General features: G+C 53.2%; 1 protein-coding gene across 1 annotated transcript in view; it reads left to right on the top strand.

Annotated features, from left to right (window-relative positions):
- Positions 1 to 18,088, top strand: part of PCSK6 (proprotein convertase subtilisin/kexin type 6) — a gene marked incomplete at its 5' end in the record, with an annotated part of 168,981 nt that overhangs the window by 106,006 nt on the left and 44,887 nt on the right. The window contains 4 exons of the mRNA XM_040257107.1: positions 2,827 to 3,039; positions 6,438 to 6,538; positions 11,059 to 11,162; positions 13,231 to 13,348. Coding sequence (XP_040113041.1) covers positions 2,827 to 3,039; positions 6,438 to 6,538; positions 11,059 to 11,162; positions 13,231 to 13,348 — 536 coding nt within the window. The remainder of the gene's footprint in view (positions 1 to 2,826; positions 3,040 to 6,437; positions 6,539 to 11,058; positions 11,163 to 13,230; positions 13,349 to 18,088) is intronic.

Raw genomic sequence — 18,088 nt, 5'->3', positions numbered from 1 at the left:
AGGTGAGCTGTAGAGGGAGCTATGAGGGCTCCACGTGCTGAGTTCTCAGCCACGCTGGCCTCATTCAGCCATCAGGAGTGCAGAAGCTGCAGAGGGACCGCGTGGTTCCTGCCACGCGTCAGCTTCCTGAGATACTGAGGTCATTGCATTATTTTTTTTAGTCTTTCTGAATAAAATATGTCACATAGGGAGCCTTAAATTGCAACCGTCAGAAGCTGTCACTGAGAATCCTCCTAGAAGCTTGATGGTCTCAAACCAAACCACATTCTTCCATCTGTTTTCGTCCTTGATGCCCCACTTGTCACCTGCAGCCTTCCCTGCAAAACCTGACTGCATCTTTGGTAGATGGTACAGGTTCTGGTAGGCACCATCAGACACTGTACTTTAGCATAAAGTGGTGTTGGATATTGGTCCTCAGGTGGCTGGTCACCCAGAAGGGGAGAGTCTACCACACTGTGGCTGAAGGCACTGGCTGGGTCCAGTGCCAAGCATTCACTAGCATTCCACAGCCACAGATGAGCCGTCTGCTTCCCTGGCAAGATGCCGAAACACATTCTGAGGAGTGGAGGTGGTGTCTTCATGAACAGAACTGCGAGTTCACAGCTGGGGTTGACGCATCCTCACCCTAGAGCAGGGTCCCCATCTCCAGCTTCTGATGCCTGATGATCTGAGGTGGAGCTGGTGTAATGGTAATAGAAATAAAGTGCACAATAAGTGTAATGTGCTTGAACCATACCAAGGCCACCCCCACCCCAATCTGTGCGAAAATCACCTTACAAAACTGGTCCCTAGTGCCAAAAATGTTGGGGACCACCGCCCTAGAGCCTCCATCCTGTGGCTTCCAGGTGAACAGAAGATACAGAACATGAACACACAATCCTCAGAGACAGCTTGGACGTTCCTTACACCTCAGCCCTGGGTGTTTCCTCTGCCCCGTTCCCATGCTGTTTTCCAGGAGACTGTTCTTAGAAGGGAGAGAGGCTCTGGATCCTCTGATGCCTGTGAGAACTCAGGGGTTGGGTTCCTGCAAAATGCAGGGTGAGGAGAGGCAAGTCTTTGGCATTTAGGGCCCTGTTGTTCGCCGGCATCACTGGGGAGCTCATTAGAAACACAGACTCAGGCTTACCTGGACCAGCCAAGCCCATGCCTGCAACGTAGAGAGACCTAGGCATTGTCCTCTCTCATGTGAGCTGTGTAGGTAGTGTGAGTAGTGTGGGCGCTCACGAGTGTGAGCAATGTGAGTGGTGTGGACGCTCACAAATGTGAGCTGTGTGAGTGGAATGGGCGCTCATGAGTGTGAGTGGTGTGAATGACATGAGTGCTTACGAGTGCAGGCCATGTAAGCGGTGTGGGCACTCACGAGTATGGGTGGTCATGAGTGTGGGCAGTGCGGGCACTCACGAGTGTGGGCGGTGTGAGCAGTGTGGGTGCTTACAAGTGTAAGCAGCACTCTGCAAAGCAGGAGCAGGAATGTAGCTCCCCCTGCCTCGAGTAACGATGGCCTTTGATCAGTAACCTACAGTGTGGTGAGGACTGAAGGTGAAGGTGTCCAGAGATGATTCTCATGAGAGAATCAGAGACAGGCTCTGATTGAATTTCATTCAGATTCTTACTGCTTTGTATGAGCTTCGTGTGTGTTACTTGCACAGACAAACCCGTGTCCTCAGTCCTAGCGACTGCCCTTTTGCTGGCCATTGGGACAGGACTCCCCAGAGATGTGGGAACAAGAGTGGATGAGGCAGCTTTGTGCTGGGGGCTGGGCTGTCTCTCAAGCCCCAGGCTGGAGCTGGCGGGAATGTTGGAGTGAAGACAAATCTGCACAAGAGGGGTCACTTGGTCCACATGTGGGGTGTCCTGGCACCTCCGGGGCAGGTGGATGCCTCAACCCAGGTGGCCTTGGGTGCCAGGGTCACATGTCTGCAATCCTATCAGAAGCAGGGCTTCAGTCAGCTACCAGGGTTGCAGGATTCCTTTGAAAGCTTCCTTTAAATTATCCAGTCGTTGGGGAAAGCCTGGGTTTCCTCCTGCATATTTGGATGGGGGGGTAGGGGTGAGGAGAATGGGGTGCCTGCCCATCTGGAGACAGGTGTTGGCTCCGCCCTCTGCGGCCAGCTGCACCCACTAGCAGGTCCTGCCTTTGGACCAACAGGTCAGCTCCATCTGGCACTGGTGTGCTTGTTTAGCCAGTGTCTGTGGCTGGAGGAGCCTGGTTGGGCCCATGGGTGAGGATGGAGCTTGGCCAAGCTGGCAGTCTGAGCGCTTCAGTGTTGGCCCTGTGAAGGCTCCGGGGCACTCTCCTAAGATGGCCCTGGGCACTCTGGCACCTGGCCCTTGTCCCATAGGTCCTGGGCCACCTGCTTTTCAAGGAGCTTGCTCCCCAGGAAGGGTGCCTCTGCAGCTGGTTATGCAGAACCTTCATCCCCTCTCTCCCAGGACTAGCTCTTGCAATTCAGAAGCGTTAGGTTCATCCATCAGCTCCCATGTCAGTGTACGTGGGGGCAGTGTGGCGTTTATGACCATGGGTCACTACAGAGGAAGGCACTGGCAAGGCCCTGGGACAGGACAGGTCACAGGAGGGCCTGCATCTTCCCCTGAAAAGCAGGGAGGGCTCCTCAGTACCGTCCAGTCATTCTGCTGGGTCCAGAGTTTCGCCAAGGACTCCCTTAACATCAAGAGGAAGCCTAGAAACCACACACTCGGGGCCCCCATCTGGTCCAAGCGCATCCTTCTGAGTTTCCTCCTGGGGGAGGTGTGCTGGGCCAGGCTGAGACCAGCCAGCGGGGGTGTCCAGTGAGGGCTGACACCCGTCCCCACCCTCCCATCCAGGGCCGGCAAGGCCTGGGCTCCATTTTTGTCTGGGCATCGGGGAACGGCGGCCGTGAGGGGGACCACTGCTCCTGTGACGGCTACACCAACAGCGTCTACACCATCTCCGTGAGCAGCACGACTGAGAACGGCCACAGGCCCTGGTACCTGGAGGAGTGTGCATCCACCCTGGCCACCACCTACAGCAGCGGGGCCTTCTACGAGCGCAGAATTGTGAGTCTGGAGAAGGGCCTCGGGGGTGGGAGGGGGATGCTCCTGCCCCTGGTCTCATGAGTCCCCAGGGGCCTCAGGGAATGGTGACTCCTGCTCTTGTCCCATGAGCCCTCAGGGGGCCCTGGGGAGTGGGGTCTCCTGGTCATGATCCCATGAGTCCAGAGGGGGTTCCCAGGGGGAAGGGCTCCTGCTCCTGGTCCCATGAGTCCTCCTGGGGCCCGAGGCGGGCAGGGTTCCTGGCCAAGGTCCCAGGAGGCCGTTAGGGCAGTTTGGACCCAGCCGCAGCCAGCCTCACCATCAGGGAACTGGTTGCGCCTCGAGGTAAACCCCAGGCCCTTGGCAGCCTCCCTCGGACCCTGCCTTTCTAATTTTGGCGCAGAATATCAATTAAAACCCTCTCTGGCTCGAGGGGTCTAAAAATACCCTGTAAGAATGGGGTGCATTCTCACCACAGTATCTTTTTTTAGCTTTCTAAATTCTGCGGTCACATTGCTTGGGGTCCAACTGGCCCGTTCAGTTTCCACGTGTAAAAGAGAAGGAGAGAAAGTCTTGGCTCTACACTGAAACATTTTAGAAATCTGAGTGTCTCGGGTGTTCCCTTCCTCACAAAAGGACTTTTCTACACCCTTTAGGTTGAGAGTGGTTTTGTCTGCTGCAGTGGCTTCAATGAACATAAATCAGTGTGGTTTATCTTTAAAAATAGCTTTTACTTTAGTGTATGGGTGAAGTTCATGTTTGTTCCTTCCCCAGATGCTTTCATACTTTAAAAAAGGTAGGAGGGGAGGGTTTCAAGTTGAAGTCAATGCAGAATTCAAGTGCACAGTCCGTAGGATGGTCTTCAGATGTCTAAAAAATGAGACCTTGGAGCTGGACAGGCGTGGTTTAACCTGAAAACTGCCTGGCTTCTTTTCATTTCTCCTGCTGCCTGGCCACATCTGTAAATGTTATTTGCAGGCACATTTTTACACTTTCTTGTGGGAGCCTGAGGCTTCCCATTGCCCACTGTCCTCTGCAGTACTGGAAGGATCAACGGTCCTTCTGCTGCCAGCCTGGCATTGGCCTTGGCCAGCTCATGAAAGTACTCATTAAGTTGTTACTTTCCATTCTGCTGGAACACGCACCCCTGGGATGGGGCTGAGATGCTGAATGGTGTCCTGTTGCTTTAAATATCTAGCTGGTTTGAGCTTGGACTTAGGACCTGTCAGAGGCCTGGGCTGGAGTAGGGGGATGGTGCAAGCAGGGCTTGCAGCTCTGTGTGCTTAATGAGTCACACAGCTGGTGCATGTGTGTGTGTATGTGCGTGCATGTGTGTGTGTGTACATGCACGAACACACACCTTAGCTACAGAATGCCTTTATTCCTCCGTCTCTTCATGAAGAATTCTCTGAGCCCTAATGTTCAGTAACTGGGTGTCGCTGGGCAGAGGGCGGAGGAGAAAACAGTGGGCAGCTGCTGTCCCAGGGCCCTTCCCTGGTAGCATGGGTGGCAGGTGATTTTGTTTCAACTCAGCCAAGACAAGGTGTTTGCTCTGAGTCCCTTAGAGACCCTGCCAGGGGGCGCGCCCTATGCTGGATGCTCGGCAGCTCGTGTCTGTGTTCGGGCAGGCGTCCGATGGCAAGCATAGCTGGGGCCCCTGTCACTCTCATGCACTGAGTGCCGACGGCAATGACTGCCTGGTACTGAGACGGCACCTGTCCTTCCTTCACATTCTCATTACCCAGGCCACGCCACGCCCCAGCGGCACAGAGGGTCTCAGGAGGGGGCAGGCCACCCTGGCTCCACTATCCCCTTTTGCCAGCCAGGGGAAGCTCCTCTGCTCACACCCTTTTCTCTGAGGCTGCAGAGCCAGCCCCAGGCCTGCCCTGCTCTCAAGAGCCTAGTCTTCTGCCCAGACTCCCCCATTTCTGTCTGGCCACTTTGGACTGAGCACAGGCATGTGCCAGGCACCAGTGTTGCTTCCCCAGCAGCCCTGGGAAGGGCGCGTCAGTAGCCCATTGGCAGGAGGATCCTGGGGTCACAGAGGGTGCAGCCTCCTCGCGGCGCCCTGCCCTTCCCAGGGTCGAGGAGGGGAGTAGGCTGGTCCCTGCCAGCACCCTGTGAGTCTTCCTATGTGTGTGACCCACATGGGCTCCCTCTCTCGGGGTGATGGTCAGCCTCGCTGAGCCCTGACAAAGGAAAGACACTCTGTTTGTAAGAAGCTCTGGACTCTCCCCACAGGGGAAATTCTTTCTCAGGGATTTGCAGATAGGTGGCAGGAGCCTGGCAGTTGCAGGCATGTTGGTCTCCTGTTGGCACCATAACAAATGATCCCAAGATTCCCAGCTGGAAACAGCAAAGCTGGGCCATCTCACAGCTCTGGGGGCACAAGTGCAGCAGCCTCCACAGGCCCATTTTCTGGGCCTCATGAGGCTGAGTCCAGGTGTCAGCTGGGCTGCGTGTTTTCCATAGGCTCAACAGGAGGGCCTGTCCAGTACGCATCCCACGTGTTGGCAGACCTCAGTTGCTTGTGGTTTTAGGACTGAGCTCCCATCTCCTCATGGGCTGGCTGCCGAGGCCAGTTCCTGGCTGCTGTGGGCCACCCACCTTCCTGGCTTGCATCCCCAGCATCCTCTCTAAAGCCAGCAGCACAGATCGAGCCCTTCTTGAGCCACATCTCTCTGACAGACTTAAGGGCCTGTGATTACATTCGGCCTGCTGGATCATCCAGGATAAACCCCTGACTTAACAGTTGGCTGGGTGGCAGCCTTCGCTCCATCTGCACTAGCATGGGGGTCACTGCAGGGCCAGCACCCCTCCTAGCACAGTAGATGTCTCCTACCTGTGCCTCCGTGAGCTCGCCACCTCAGTTCAGGGGGGTGCAGTCAGGCTGTGCCATGGTGAGACTCAGAGTCCACGCCCTGCCCTAGGGCGCTCCGCGTGTAGCTCTTGCAGCAGGCAGTGTAGGGGCTTTGGGACACTGCCAGCTATGAGGAGGACATCCTGGTAGGGGTGGTCTGTGACCACTGACCCATCCTTGGCCTCTGGCTCACGGCAGAGATGCTCTCTGGGCCACCAGGCACCTGCATGTCTCTCACACTGCTCTGAAGTTGGGGTGACTTGGGGGTCATTGATGGGGGCCCTAGCAAGGAGTCTTGCTGTAGAGGCCCCTCTGTTTCATTCTGTCTCTCCGTGGAGTCTCGGGGTGCATCTGCAGAGGTGTGGGTGGTGTCTGGGACCCCATCTCCCCACCCCACTATCAGCCTGTTGCTCTGGGGGGTGCCAGACCCGTGGAAACCTCTGTCTCTGAGATGTGTCTGCGTAGCACCTCTCCTGTCCCTGGGTCAAAGTCAGCCTGCCCGGGGCAGTGTCCTGGGCAGCCTCTGACCCGGCTGCTTGCTTCCCCCCTCTCCTCCAACCAGGTGACCACGGACCTGCGTCAGCGCTGCACAGACGGCCACACAGGAACCTCGGTCTCGGCCCCCATGGTTGCCGGCATCATTGCCTTGGCCTTGGAAGCAAAGTAAGTTCTCACCTGCCTTCCCTTCTTTTCCTTTCTTTTTTCTTTTCCTTTTTAAAAAAGTGTTTAATGTATCAAAATACACATAATGTAAAATTTACCATTTAAGCCATTTTAAGTGTGTAGTTGATGAAGCATATTCACTGTTGTATGACCATCTCCACCACCCCCTGCAGGACATTCCTCTTTGTCCAAACAGCTCCTGTCCCCAGAAGACAGCTCTGCTGCAAAAAATCACACAGACAGAGCTTAGACAGGAGAGGCTCCGTCTCACAGTCCCAGGGCCCGAGGTCCAAGACTGAGTGTCGCAGGGCTGGTTTCCTCTGAGGCCTCTCTCCTTGGTGCGTCACCTTCTCCCCATGTCCTCATGCAGCCTTCTCTGTATGTGTGTGTTTGTTGTTCAGTCACTTAGTCGTGTCTGACTCTTTGTGACCCCATGGACTGTAGCACACCAGGCTTCCTTGTCATGTATGTGTTTAGATCCTTTCATAAGGACACCAGTTACCCTGGATCACAGCCCACCCTCTGGACCCCATTTCACCTTAACAACCTCTTTATGACCTCATCTCCATGGGCAGTTACACCTGAGGTCCTGGGGGTCTGGTTTCCACGTGTGACTCTGGCGAAGGGACACAGCTGGCAACCACAGCTGTGGTTTGACTCTGACTCTTCTGGGCCTTCAAATGAGTGGAGTCACAGAGTGTTTGTCCGTCACTCAGCACAGTGTCTTCCAGGTTTGCCCATGTCGAAGCAGGTGTCCGGATGTCTTCCTTTTCCAGGCCGTCCTTAATAGGAGTCAAGAGGCTCCTTCTTGTCTCTCCCTTTTTCAAGCTCACAGCCTCCTGCCTTCACAGGGGCACAGGGAGCTGGTGGGCGCAAACCTCAAGCCTGCACTACACCCCAGATCACACTTTAGGTCAATATAGCTGCCCTCTGTCAAGGGGGTTCACGAGTGGTGATGCTTTATCTGCTTCAAGCCACATAAAAACCCTAAAATTGCCATGTGTTGGATGGGTCCACTTTACATACGGTCATGGAATCAAAACAGGTTTTAGTTTAAACATCAACAGTGGCTCCCAACAGCAACCTGTGGCTCTGAAGGAGTCATTTGCTGCAGATGAGGTTGTACGAAGTTGTGTCTGGGTTGCTGAGTCCGTCTAGTTATGTGCGTTTTGTTTGTTGATTCACATCAGGAAAAAGAGCATAAATCTCAAATGCTACCCGTTTAACAAAGAAACAGGTATGTGTGATTTTCAGGCCAAAATGTTAACTTCTGTGTCCTGGGGCTCATTTTAAAATACTAAATAGTTACTTGTGTGGAAAGTTGCATTCGCATACTTAGTGATTCATTGTTTTATATTTTCTTTCCTCCCTTTTTGGAAACATGCAAGGAATTTTGTTAGTTGAAGATATATAGAAAACAAATCCTGTTTTGTGCCACTCGTTCCATTAAACCTGGCCTGTGGACTCATGAACTCCCTGATCGCTATCTCCTCATCATTGTATCCCATCCTCAGAATTTTACAGACAGCAGGCATCACTGGACACAGCGTCTACTTAGAGCGTGTAACCAGGCTCAGCTGAGGGGCTTTGGAGGCTCCAGGGCCAGGACCGCTGCTCATGTGTGCAGTTTCTTCCTGGCAAAGCCAGGTTGCCCAGGGGAGGAGAGAAGCTCTCCGGCAGGAGGCCAGCAGGCAGCACATGACAAGATGAAGGAAGAGCCTAGTGTATGAGAACCACCCTAAGGGTCAGCCGGGAGTTCAGGGCCATCTTGGAATGTCACATCAGTCCCTTCATGAGAAACCATGTCCAACACCATTTCTTAGATATGTTTCCATACAACTGTGAGTGCAACTTTACTTCTATCATCAGAAACGAGGTGGGTTTCCCCCTAGGAAAATAGTTTCTCACAGCCTCCCTTTCTGGACCCTCTGTCATCAGCACTGAAGCCCAGGCTTCCTGGCGCCTTATGCTGAGCTTCCAGGGCAAGAGGAGGCATTCTGCATCTTTGTGGGCCCAACGGTCATTAGCAGCTGCTGCTGCTGCTGCTGCTGTGAAGTCGCTTCAGTAGTGTCCAATTCTGTGCGACCTGGCAGCCCACCAGGCTCCGCCGTCCTGGGATTCTCCAGGCAAGAACATTGGAGTGGGTTGCCATTTCCTTCTCTAATGCATGAAGGTGAAAAGTGAAAGTGAAGTCGCTCAGTTATGTCCCAACTCTTCGCGACCCCATGGACTGTAGCCTACCAGGCTCCTCTGTCCATAGGGTTTTCTAGGCGAGAGTACTGGAGTGGGTTGCCCTCGCCTTCTCTGGTCATGAGCAGGGACCAGCCCAAACAAACAAGACTGTGGCTGCGGCTGCATCTGTCATCTGGACTGCAGAGCCTGTGCCAGGCCTTTCCATCAGGGGGAGGAGTCTGTGCCCAACCTCACCACCAGAGGGCATGGTCTGTGCCCCTTCTCTACCAGAGGGTGTGGTCTTCCCCCTCTCCACCAGAGGGCGTGGTCTGCCCCCTCTCCACCAGAGGGCATGGTCTGCCCCCCTCCACCAGAGGGTGTGGTCTATGCCTGGCCTCTCCACCAGGAGATGCAGACTATGCCCCCTCTCCACCAGAGGGCGTGGTCTGTGCCTGACCTCTCCAACAGGGGGCATGACCTGTCCCTAAACTCTCTAGCAGGGGTCATGTCCTGCACCCCGCCTCTCTGTCAGAGGTGTGGTCTGTACCCACCTCTCTGCCAGAGGACGTGGCCCTGGGCATCTGGGGCTGCAGATCCTCCTCTGACAGTGAGGCTGGCTGTGGTCCTCAGGTGGGGCCGTGGATGAGGGGATGGCAGGTCAGCTTGTGCCAAGGAAAGTCTGGAAACTAGACTGATGGAAGCAGTTGCAATGAGGCAGCCAGGAGGCCAATATCTGGCCAGGAACAAGCACAGTGGAGAGAATGTGGTGAATTCAGGGGAGGCCAGGGCTAGGACCGGGGAGTAAGAGCCCCCAGGAAGGAGGACACCCCCCCCCCAGCCAGGACCCAAGCTACAGATGAGTGTCTCACAGATAAAGAGGGGACATTTGTTGGGAAAGTAAAACAGTGCAGCTGCTGTTAAAAAAACTGTAATGGCTCCTCAAAAAAATTAAAGAATTACCATGTGGTCCAACAATTACCTTTGTGGGTGTGCACCCACAGGGATCAAAGCAGGGGCTCAAAGAAATGTTTTTACAGCCATGTTTCTAGCATCATTGCTGATGCTGCTGCTAAGTCGTTTCAGTCGTGTCTGACTCTGTGCGACCCCATAGATGGCAGCCCACCAGGCTCCTCCGTCCCTGGGATTCTCCAGACAAGGATACTGGAGTGGGTTGCCATTTCCTTCTCCAATGCATGAAAGTGAAAAGTGAAAGTGAAGTTGCTCAGTCGTGTCCGACTCTGCGACATTACTCAACAGCAAAAGATGGAAGTGCCTCAGGCATCCATCAATAGGTTAGTGTGCTCTGTGCAGCCATGAAATGCCATTCAGCTTGAGAAGGAAGGAGACCTGACCCCTGCAGCAGCGAGGGCATCACACTGCATGAACTAGGTCAGTCACAGAGGGTCAGATCCCGCATGGCTCCACTCGTGTGAGGCGCCTGGAGTCCTCGGATTCACAGAGATGCAAGGTGGTGGGAGTTGGGGCCAGGGATGCAAGGAGGGAGGGGAGTTGGTGCTTGATGGGTGCAGAGAATCGGTGGCTTCAGATGATCAAGCTCTGGAGGTGAACGGTGGTGACGACTGCACAGCACAGGGAATGTATTTAATGGCACTGAACTGTATGTCTAAGAACCATTAAGATGGTACATTTCACGTTATGTGTATTTTCAAACACACACAAAGAGCAGGCAGCTGGAAGGATGTTTGTGAGGACTGGTCAGGCAGATGCTGTTGAGGAGGAGACGTCGAAGACTGTTTTTGTCGGTGACGCAGTCCTAGCACTGTGGACAGAGGGGTCTTGAGAGCTTGTGTTGAGAAGTGTTGAAAGGCAGGCAAGGATATCTTATCTGTGCATTTTTGGTAGTAGGCAAGTGTTCTTTAACAAAGTGCTTGTACTCCACACCAGAATGAATATATCGTAAAGGTAGAGTAACTAGAACCTCAAATTCTAACATGTGGCCAGTAGTCCTGGGAGTGGGGTATGGACAGGTGATAGCTGGCGTGCCCCAGTACACAGAGCACTCCCTCATGGGGTGCAGACCAGCCCAGGTTTCCCCACCACGTGCTAACACAGTGCCATCATCTCATGGATTCAGGGGGATTGTGGCCCAAGGCTGGACTTCCCCCAGGTGTCAGGGCACCTGCTGCACCGTCTTATCTCAGGCTTCGGGGATCAAAAATGATTCTTGACCGAGAGGGTGTGACATCTACCCTTGCCAAGTGGTAGTGTCTTGGGGCCTCCTCAAGTACAGGAGCGAGGCCAGCCCCCAGTGCCCTGCCTCTGACGGACCTGGCGGTTGGCATTGCTGACTGATGTGAGTACAGCTGTCTGTCCTTGTGTCATTGCAGCAGCCAGCTGACCTGGAGGGACGTCCAGCACTTGCTGGTGAAGACGTCCAGGCCGGCCCACCTCAAAGCAAACGACTGGAAGGTGAACGGTGCCGGTCATAAAGGTGCGGCCGAGACTCGGGGGCTGGGCAGGGCCAGGTGCCATCGGGGCAGAGCCTGTGGGTGACCTTCTAGAGCCTGGATGGGGGAACCTGGATTTCTCACACACACAAAAAACAAACCCAGATGACAGTAATTGTGTGTCACAAGAATGAGGAGCGTGAACTTAGTAGTTTAAGCAGAGTACCTACAGTCACTTGAGTTTTGGGCTCCCTAAGCCTCACGACCTTTGCCACATCTGGGGCCCCAGTACTGATACTGACTTCATGGTTCTCTTTAAATTTTTGCCTATTTTTTTTTTTTACACAAAGGAATATATTCTAAAAGAAAACTGCATTACACCTAGTCAATCATGTGTGTGTGTTAGTAGCTCAGTCGTGTCCCACTCTTTGTGACTCCAGGGACTGGACTCCTCTGTCCATAGAATTCTCCAGGCAAGAATACTGGAGTGGGTTGTCATTCCCTTCTCCAGGGGATCTTCCCGACCCATGGATCAAACCCAGGCATCTTGTATTGCAGGCAGATTCTTTACCACCTGAGCCACCAGGGAAGCCCCCCAGTCAGGCATGGGCTTGATGCCAATCATAATAAATGAAGTTTGCTTACATGCCACCTGAGGGCAACTTGAGCTCCTAGCCCTGAGTAGCTATCCCTAAGTTTCCACATCTGTGCAGTGAAGACACTGAGATGGTTATGTGAATTACTTTATAACTGTAGAATTTCTGTCAGCAAGTCCTTGCTTTTTAAAAGGGCTGTCTGCCATCACAGCTTGGGGCTGACCCAGGTACCATGAGCTCAGCCCATGGTTGGGCTTGCAGCCATTTATGTGAGGCCCCTTGAGCAGGTGGTGATAGGAGTGTGCTCCTGGATTTGTCTGTCTTGCTTCTTACCAGAGACACTTGAAAGGGATTTACATTCAGCCATGGTATATTAAGAACATTTTCCCTTTTCTTAGGGTCAGATCCAACTATTTTGACACCAAGCCTGACATTCCTCTCTGTAAAATATAGGTCAAGTGTTGTCACCCCAAGTTCCAAGAGACGTTCCTTTAATGAGGAGGTTGGCTGGACCTGATGCATCCTTGTCTTACAGGGATGTTGGTGGTGGTGGTGCACTGTAACAGGAGCTGACCTACATTTCAGTTTTGGCCTAATTAGTAGGAAAAGGGGTTGTATCTAGTTTTTAACCTTGCCTCCTAACTCTGAAACTCCCCTGCATGGCCAGATTAAACACTGTCTCAGGCCCGCCTGTGTACTGGGCAATGCTGCTTTCCCCGGACTCCCTGGAAATTCCACAGGAAAAGCAAACAGGAAAAAGAGAAGAGCGGAGCATTGTTTGATTGTGTCTACTGCACGCATGGTTGCGTGAGCCACAGTATCTTGGGTCTTGTTTTTCTCGTTTGGTTCAAGACTCAGGGAGCACAGTTCAGTTCAGTCGCTCAGTCGTGTCCAATTCTTCACAACCCATGGATTGCAGTACTCCAGGCTTCCCTGTCCATCATCAACTCCTGGAGCTTGCTCAAACTCATGCCCATCGAGTTGGTGATGCCATCCAACCATCTCGTCCTCTGTTGTCCTCTTCTCCTCCTGCCCTCAATCTTTCCCAGCATCAAGGTCTTTTCCAGTGAGTCAGTTCTTCCCATCAGGTGGCCAGAGCATTGGAGTTTCAGCTTCAGCATCAGTCCTTCCAATGAATTCAGGGCTGATTTCCTTTAGGATGGACTGGTTGGATCTCCTTGCAATCCAAGGGGCTCTCTTGGGAGCACAGATGCCAAGAATTCCCTTTAACCTAAAGAAACTGGTCCTCATCTCACAGAAAGAAAGTTCTAGACCCTCCCAGCATTTCTTTCACTTTGCACCCAAACGGGACACATTTTCTGGCCCTCACTCCTGGTCTGAAAGAGTTCTGTCCAGAGAGTAAGGCTGCTGGGACCCTGGTGCGTCCTGGGGTGGGGGGCGGGCAGGGGCTGCACCCGGGGCACTCTGGAGCTGGCCGTGGCCCCGCAGCTATGGGGGGACACAGGCAGCCATCCCTGGGCATGGGGGGCTGGGTCTGAAGGCTCTGTCTTTTCAGTTAGCCACCTCTATGGATTTGGCCTGGTGGATGCGGATGCCCTGGTCGTGGAGGCCAAGAAATGGATGGCAGTGCCCCCGCAGCACACCTGTGTCGCCGTCACTGACAAGAGACCCAGGTGAGCTCGGCTCCTGCACGTGCACCAGGCCCTGCTGGTGGGCGTTTGGGGGTTGGGGGGGTGGGGGGGTAGATGTCCACACGTGCATTCCTGTGCTTGTCGATGGAGACACATGTGTGCGTGCCAGTGTGTGTGTGCTTGTGTGCGTACACGTGTGTGTACACACTTGCGGTGCATCTGCATATGTGTCTGCCTTTTTTTCCTGTGGATTATGAGACAGGTAGAAGAATGTTTCTCTGTTTCGAGGCCTTTTGCTGTCATTATCGTTCCCTCTTATCTGTTGTTCCCTCAGCCTGAGCCCCTAAGGAGGACTGGAAATTCTTAGCATGTATTTAGCGGAGCTCCCAGAGGAGGGCGCTGCCCTGCCAGCTGGGGTGATGGGCAGCAATGGCACCTGCCGCAGGGCCCGGGGTGGCAGCCCTGCTGCTCCTCTGTTGCGGGCAGGGTCTGGTGTCTAGGGAACACCACAGTGTGTCGCTGTGTTTGGGCTCCGATGACTGGAAGGTTTAAGCGCTGGGGTTTAACCTGCCTCGACCCGTGTTTCGCAGAGTCCTGGCTTCACCTTCCTGCCAAGGTTGAGCACTGCCCTTTGTGTAGGTTATTCTCAGTCAGTTGCATTTGCTCATTAAAATTTTTGTTTTAAAATTTTCAGCTGTCAAGTAATCAAAATGGCAAGAACCCTGTTCCGTTAGGCTCAATGATCCTCCTGAATTCTGCTGTTCCACTGTCCCCTTTACCCTTTTTTAGAGTGTTTCTCTAGGCCTTAAAATCTAATGAAGAATGGAAGAATGAGATGCATTCTTTTCTAGCATTTATAACCTTTGGAAAATGTGTTATTTTTAAAAAAATGATGAGGTGATTGAAAGTGGTTCTTGCTTTGTCAACAAAAATAGATCACTCTCTGAGGTCGCCTTTTCCTTGAAGGCATCCACTTCTTAAAATATGCCCTTTTGCGATAAAATTGTCAGAGCAGTACTTTTTGTTGATGCTCTGCGTGCAGTAGGAATTCAGGAGGTATTTGTTGGGTGAGTACCGCACAGTGGGAGCTTTGGAAAAGTTACATTTTCCTCCTGATGCTGACGGTGAAGACTGACTGCCAGCTCGTCCTGCCTGACCAGCTGGTCAGCCAGCAGATAGGTCTCACTCTTGATGCTGGAAGGCATCTCTTTCTCTGGGGAGCCTTAGACTGTCCGATTCGGAAGAAAGTAGAAGGTTCCCTAAGCCTGAGGAGGCCTGTCACGTTCTTCTGCATGGTCGGTTGGGAGATGCCTGGCTCACAGGTCCTCAGGCTCCAGGTTACGTGACGCCTGCCCAGGGCTGCGTCTGGGCTGCAGGCCTTCCCTCCTGCTGGCCTCCCCGTCGGGCAGCTCCTGAATGAAGCATTCTTCTCCTGCCAGAAATAGTTTTAAGATGGGAGAGTGGTGCCTCAGTGGCGCAGGGTTGTTTTTATTTTTATTTTATTTTGTTTTTTAAGTGCTGGTCCATGGAGTCTAGACAGCACGGGTGGAGGGGCGCAGTCGTCACACACAGTGTAACATTGTTTCTGTCTTTGAGGAGGGAAAGGCCACATACTCCAGCGGACAGGAGAATTGCACGTCTGTCTCTAAGGGAAAATCGTCTTTGCGTTCAGCAGCCTTAGCCTCGCAGGACTAGTCAGCCACTCAGCTGTCCCACACCACAGACTCAGCTGCAGGTTCGGTTGTCCCCAGGGACGTGAGGGCCGGAACACGGACACACAGGCCACTAGCTGGGTGCTCCACGTGGAATCACATGCCTGCTTTGACCTGTGGTCACAGCCTGCCTACCGGGGTCACTTGAGCCAGGGTGCTCGGCGCCCCCAGTGCTCATGGCCGGTTTCCTTCGTCAGATTCTTGTGTAGCTTTGACTAAGCCGCTCGGATGGTTTGGCTTAAAGGTGAAAAGGAAGTCTTCCCACACACCTTCTTCTCCTCCCCTGCCTCTCCTTGCTCCCTCTCCATGGATGCTTCTTGGTCCAGGGGTCCCCCGGGATGGCTGTTCATTCTCTTAGCCTCTTTCTGGTTTCTCCTTCTCATGGTGGAATCCAGGAAAGAGTGTCCTAGACCCAGCTTTAGTGCTTCCCGTGGAGAGCAGAGAGAGGAGAGAGAAGAGAGAGACAGAGAGAAAAGGAGACGGGGACAGGGAGGGAGCGACAGCGAGGGGGAAGAGGGGGCCTCCTTGGGCATCTTGGGCAGACCTTTGTACCCACATAGGACTCATTTCCCTGCCCTCCCTCCTGAGTGGAAGGACGAGTCCACCTCAGTGTGAACCTCAGAGAACCGTGTTCACTGGGATCAAGTGCAGGCGTCCTGGCAAATCCGCGGTGCTGTCGGTGAGGTTGTGTGGGGTTGTGGGCCAGAGGCTTGGGTGTCCCTGGTCACGTGCAGGGCAGGAATGAAGAGTACCAACAGCTCTCCACCCTCGTCCACCCCTCAGTCCTCCCTGGGGTATGTCCTGTCCAGGGAGACGGTCCCCCCGACCGTGACCAGAGGAGTCCCGGGACTGCCCTCTCTGAAGATCCAGCCTGTGCTCAGAATGGGGGTCACAGCCCCTGTGCCCTGGAGGACTGCTTAGGCCCTGCTGGTGTCCCTCTGCTGGCGGGCTCTGTCCAGCGCCACCCCGAACCTGAGTCAGGCTCGGGCCAGAGGGGCAGAGGGCCAGCAGCACAGCAGAGAGGCGGTGATGGGGGCAGGGGGCAGGCTGCCATCAGGGACTGTCGGGGGAGCCGTCAGTCATTCTCTGCAGAAAGGCCACGCTGACCCCCTTGTCTGGACGCTGTGCATCCAGGGTCTGGCAGTGTGGGGGGGCAGCCTGTGTCTGTTGGGATCCCTGAAGTTCATGGAATAGGCTGTGGAGCCACCAGGAGAGGCCGGGAAAGCGGCACCCTTGGGAGTGGGGTGGTGAGGAAGGAGAAGGGCCAGGCCCGCCCTACTCCCCAGGGGCTAGTGCTACCCGCACCCTCGGGGGCCAGCCCTTCCCCCACTCTTGTTCCCAAACACTGATCTCCAGATCTCCCTGGGCCACCTGATTACAGCCTTCACCCACTCACCCTCCAGAGCAGCCCCCCAGCACCCACAGAACAAGCATAAGGGCCAAGCATGGCTGGGCGGCTGTCAGCGAGTGTGGAGTCTTGGCCCAGCAGGAGGGCCGGGTCCCTTGACCCCACCGGGCACATTCATATTTGAGAATGACTTGTACGGGCCATACAGGTGACATTGTGGAAATATGAGTGGAGGCCCAGCCTCTGTTGTAACATGCAGGCACACAAAGATGGCATTTTTGACTGGATTTGGATACAAACGGTTTAAACCTCCTTAGAAGTTTCTGTCAATTAATGGAAAGTAAATCGGGTCATGACCAGTGCCATCTGCCTGAGCAAAGTTATTTTAAAGTCTAGGGGTGTCAGATAGAAAAAGGTGAAATGACACTTTTATAACCTTTCTAAAAGTGAAAATCAACCTTAGTATAATTCCCGTGAATGAAAAAGAGTCCCAGCTTTTAAGAATCTTATCTGACCCATAGGATTTTCTAGCTAGCATGTCCCTACATCTTTAAAGACCCAGCTACAGCTGGACAGTTGATGACATCTGTGCCTCCCAACTCCATGCTGAAGGACAGCCAAGCAAGAAGAATTGACCTGCTCATCTTCAGTTTCAGCAGGTTTGGAAGGTTACCATCCAGACAGTGTGTATAGTGTGGCTTGTCTTTTATTAAAAAACTCACCCACCATGCAAAGATACTTCAAAACTAAAAGCTTTGACTCAGGGTTATCTCCAAAGCAGAACATCTATTTCTAGACGTTCAAGAATTAACTGTGCATTAACCACATGCTGTTTACTCTTCTGGCGTCTCGTTAAACCAGACCACATGTGATGGTCTTTTTATAACAGCTCTGCTTATACATATGTAGTGGGTTGATGGGTGATGATTATCAGGCGCTTACTGTGTGCCAGCCTTTGTTCTAAGCACTGTGTGTATGGATTCACTCATTCAAAACCCCCAACACGGGTGTGAGGTTTGGAAATTATCATTATTTTTTTAAATTTGGCTGCGCTGAGTCCTCATTGCTGCGCAGGCTTTTGTCTGGTTGTGGTACCCAGGCTTCTCATTGCAGTGGCTTCTCGTTGCAGAACATGGGCTCCAGAGCACAAGCTCCTTAGTTGGGGCGCACAGGGTGAGTTGCTCCACAGTTTGTGGGATCTTCCCAGATCAGGGTTGAACCCACGCTCCCTGCAGTAGAAGCATGGAGTGTTAACCAGTGGAACGCCACTTCTAAGGAGGTTTAAACCGTTTGTATCCAAATCCAGTCAAAAATGCCATCTTTGTGTGCCTGCATGCTCCCTGCTTCTGAGATGAGTATTGGAACTTGGATGATACAGTTGTCCTCATTGTTCTAAGAAGTCACCATAGACCCTGGAGAGATACAGGTGAGGTTCCCAGGGGTTCTGAAACACTCTGGGCCAGGATGCATTTCTGGGCTTGAAACTACACTGCGGAGGGGTCTTCCAGGTGGGAGTGCAAAGTGAGGCAGACTTGGAAGATGTTACGGGTTCAGTTCCAGGTCACTGCAATAAAACAAGTCACATGAACTTTTTGGTTTCCCGATGCATACAGAGGTTACATTTCTAATACACTGTAGTCTATTGTGTGCAATAGCACTGTGTCTAAGAGGACAATGGACCTACCTTAGTAAGAAGTACTTTACTGCTAAAAAGAAAAAAAA

The sequence above is a fragment of the Oryx dammah genome, unplaced genomic scaffold (assembly GCF_014754425.2).
Source record: "Oryx dammah isolate SB20612 unplaced genomic scaffold, SCBI_Odam_1.1 HiC_scaffold_16, whole genome shotgun sequence".
Classification (NCBI taxonomy): Eukaryota; Metazoa; Chordata; class Mammalia; order Artiodactyla; family Bovidae; genus Oryx; species Oryx dammah.
This window is presented reverse-complemented; position numbering and strand designations above follow the sequence as displayed.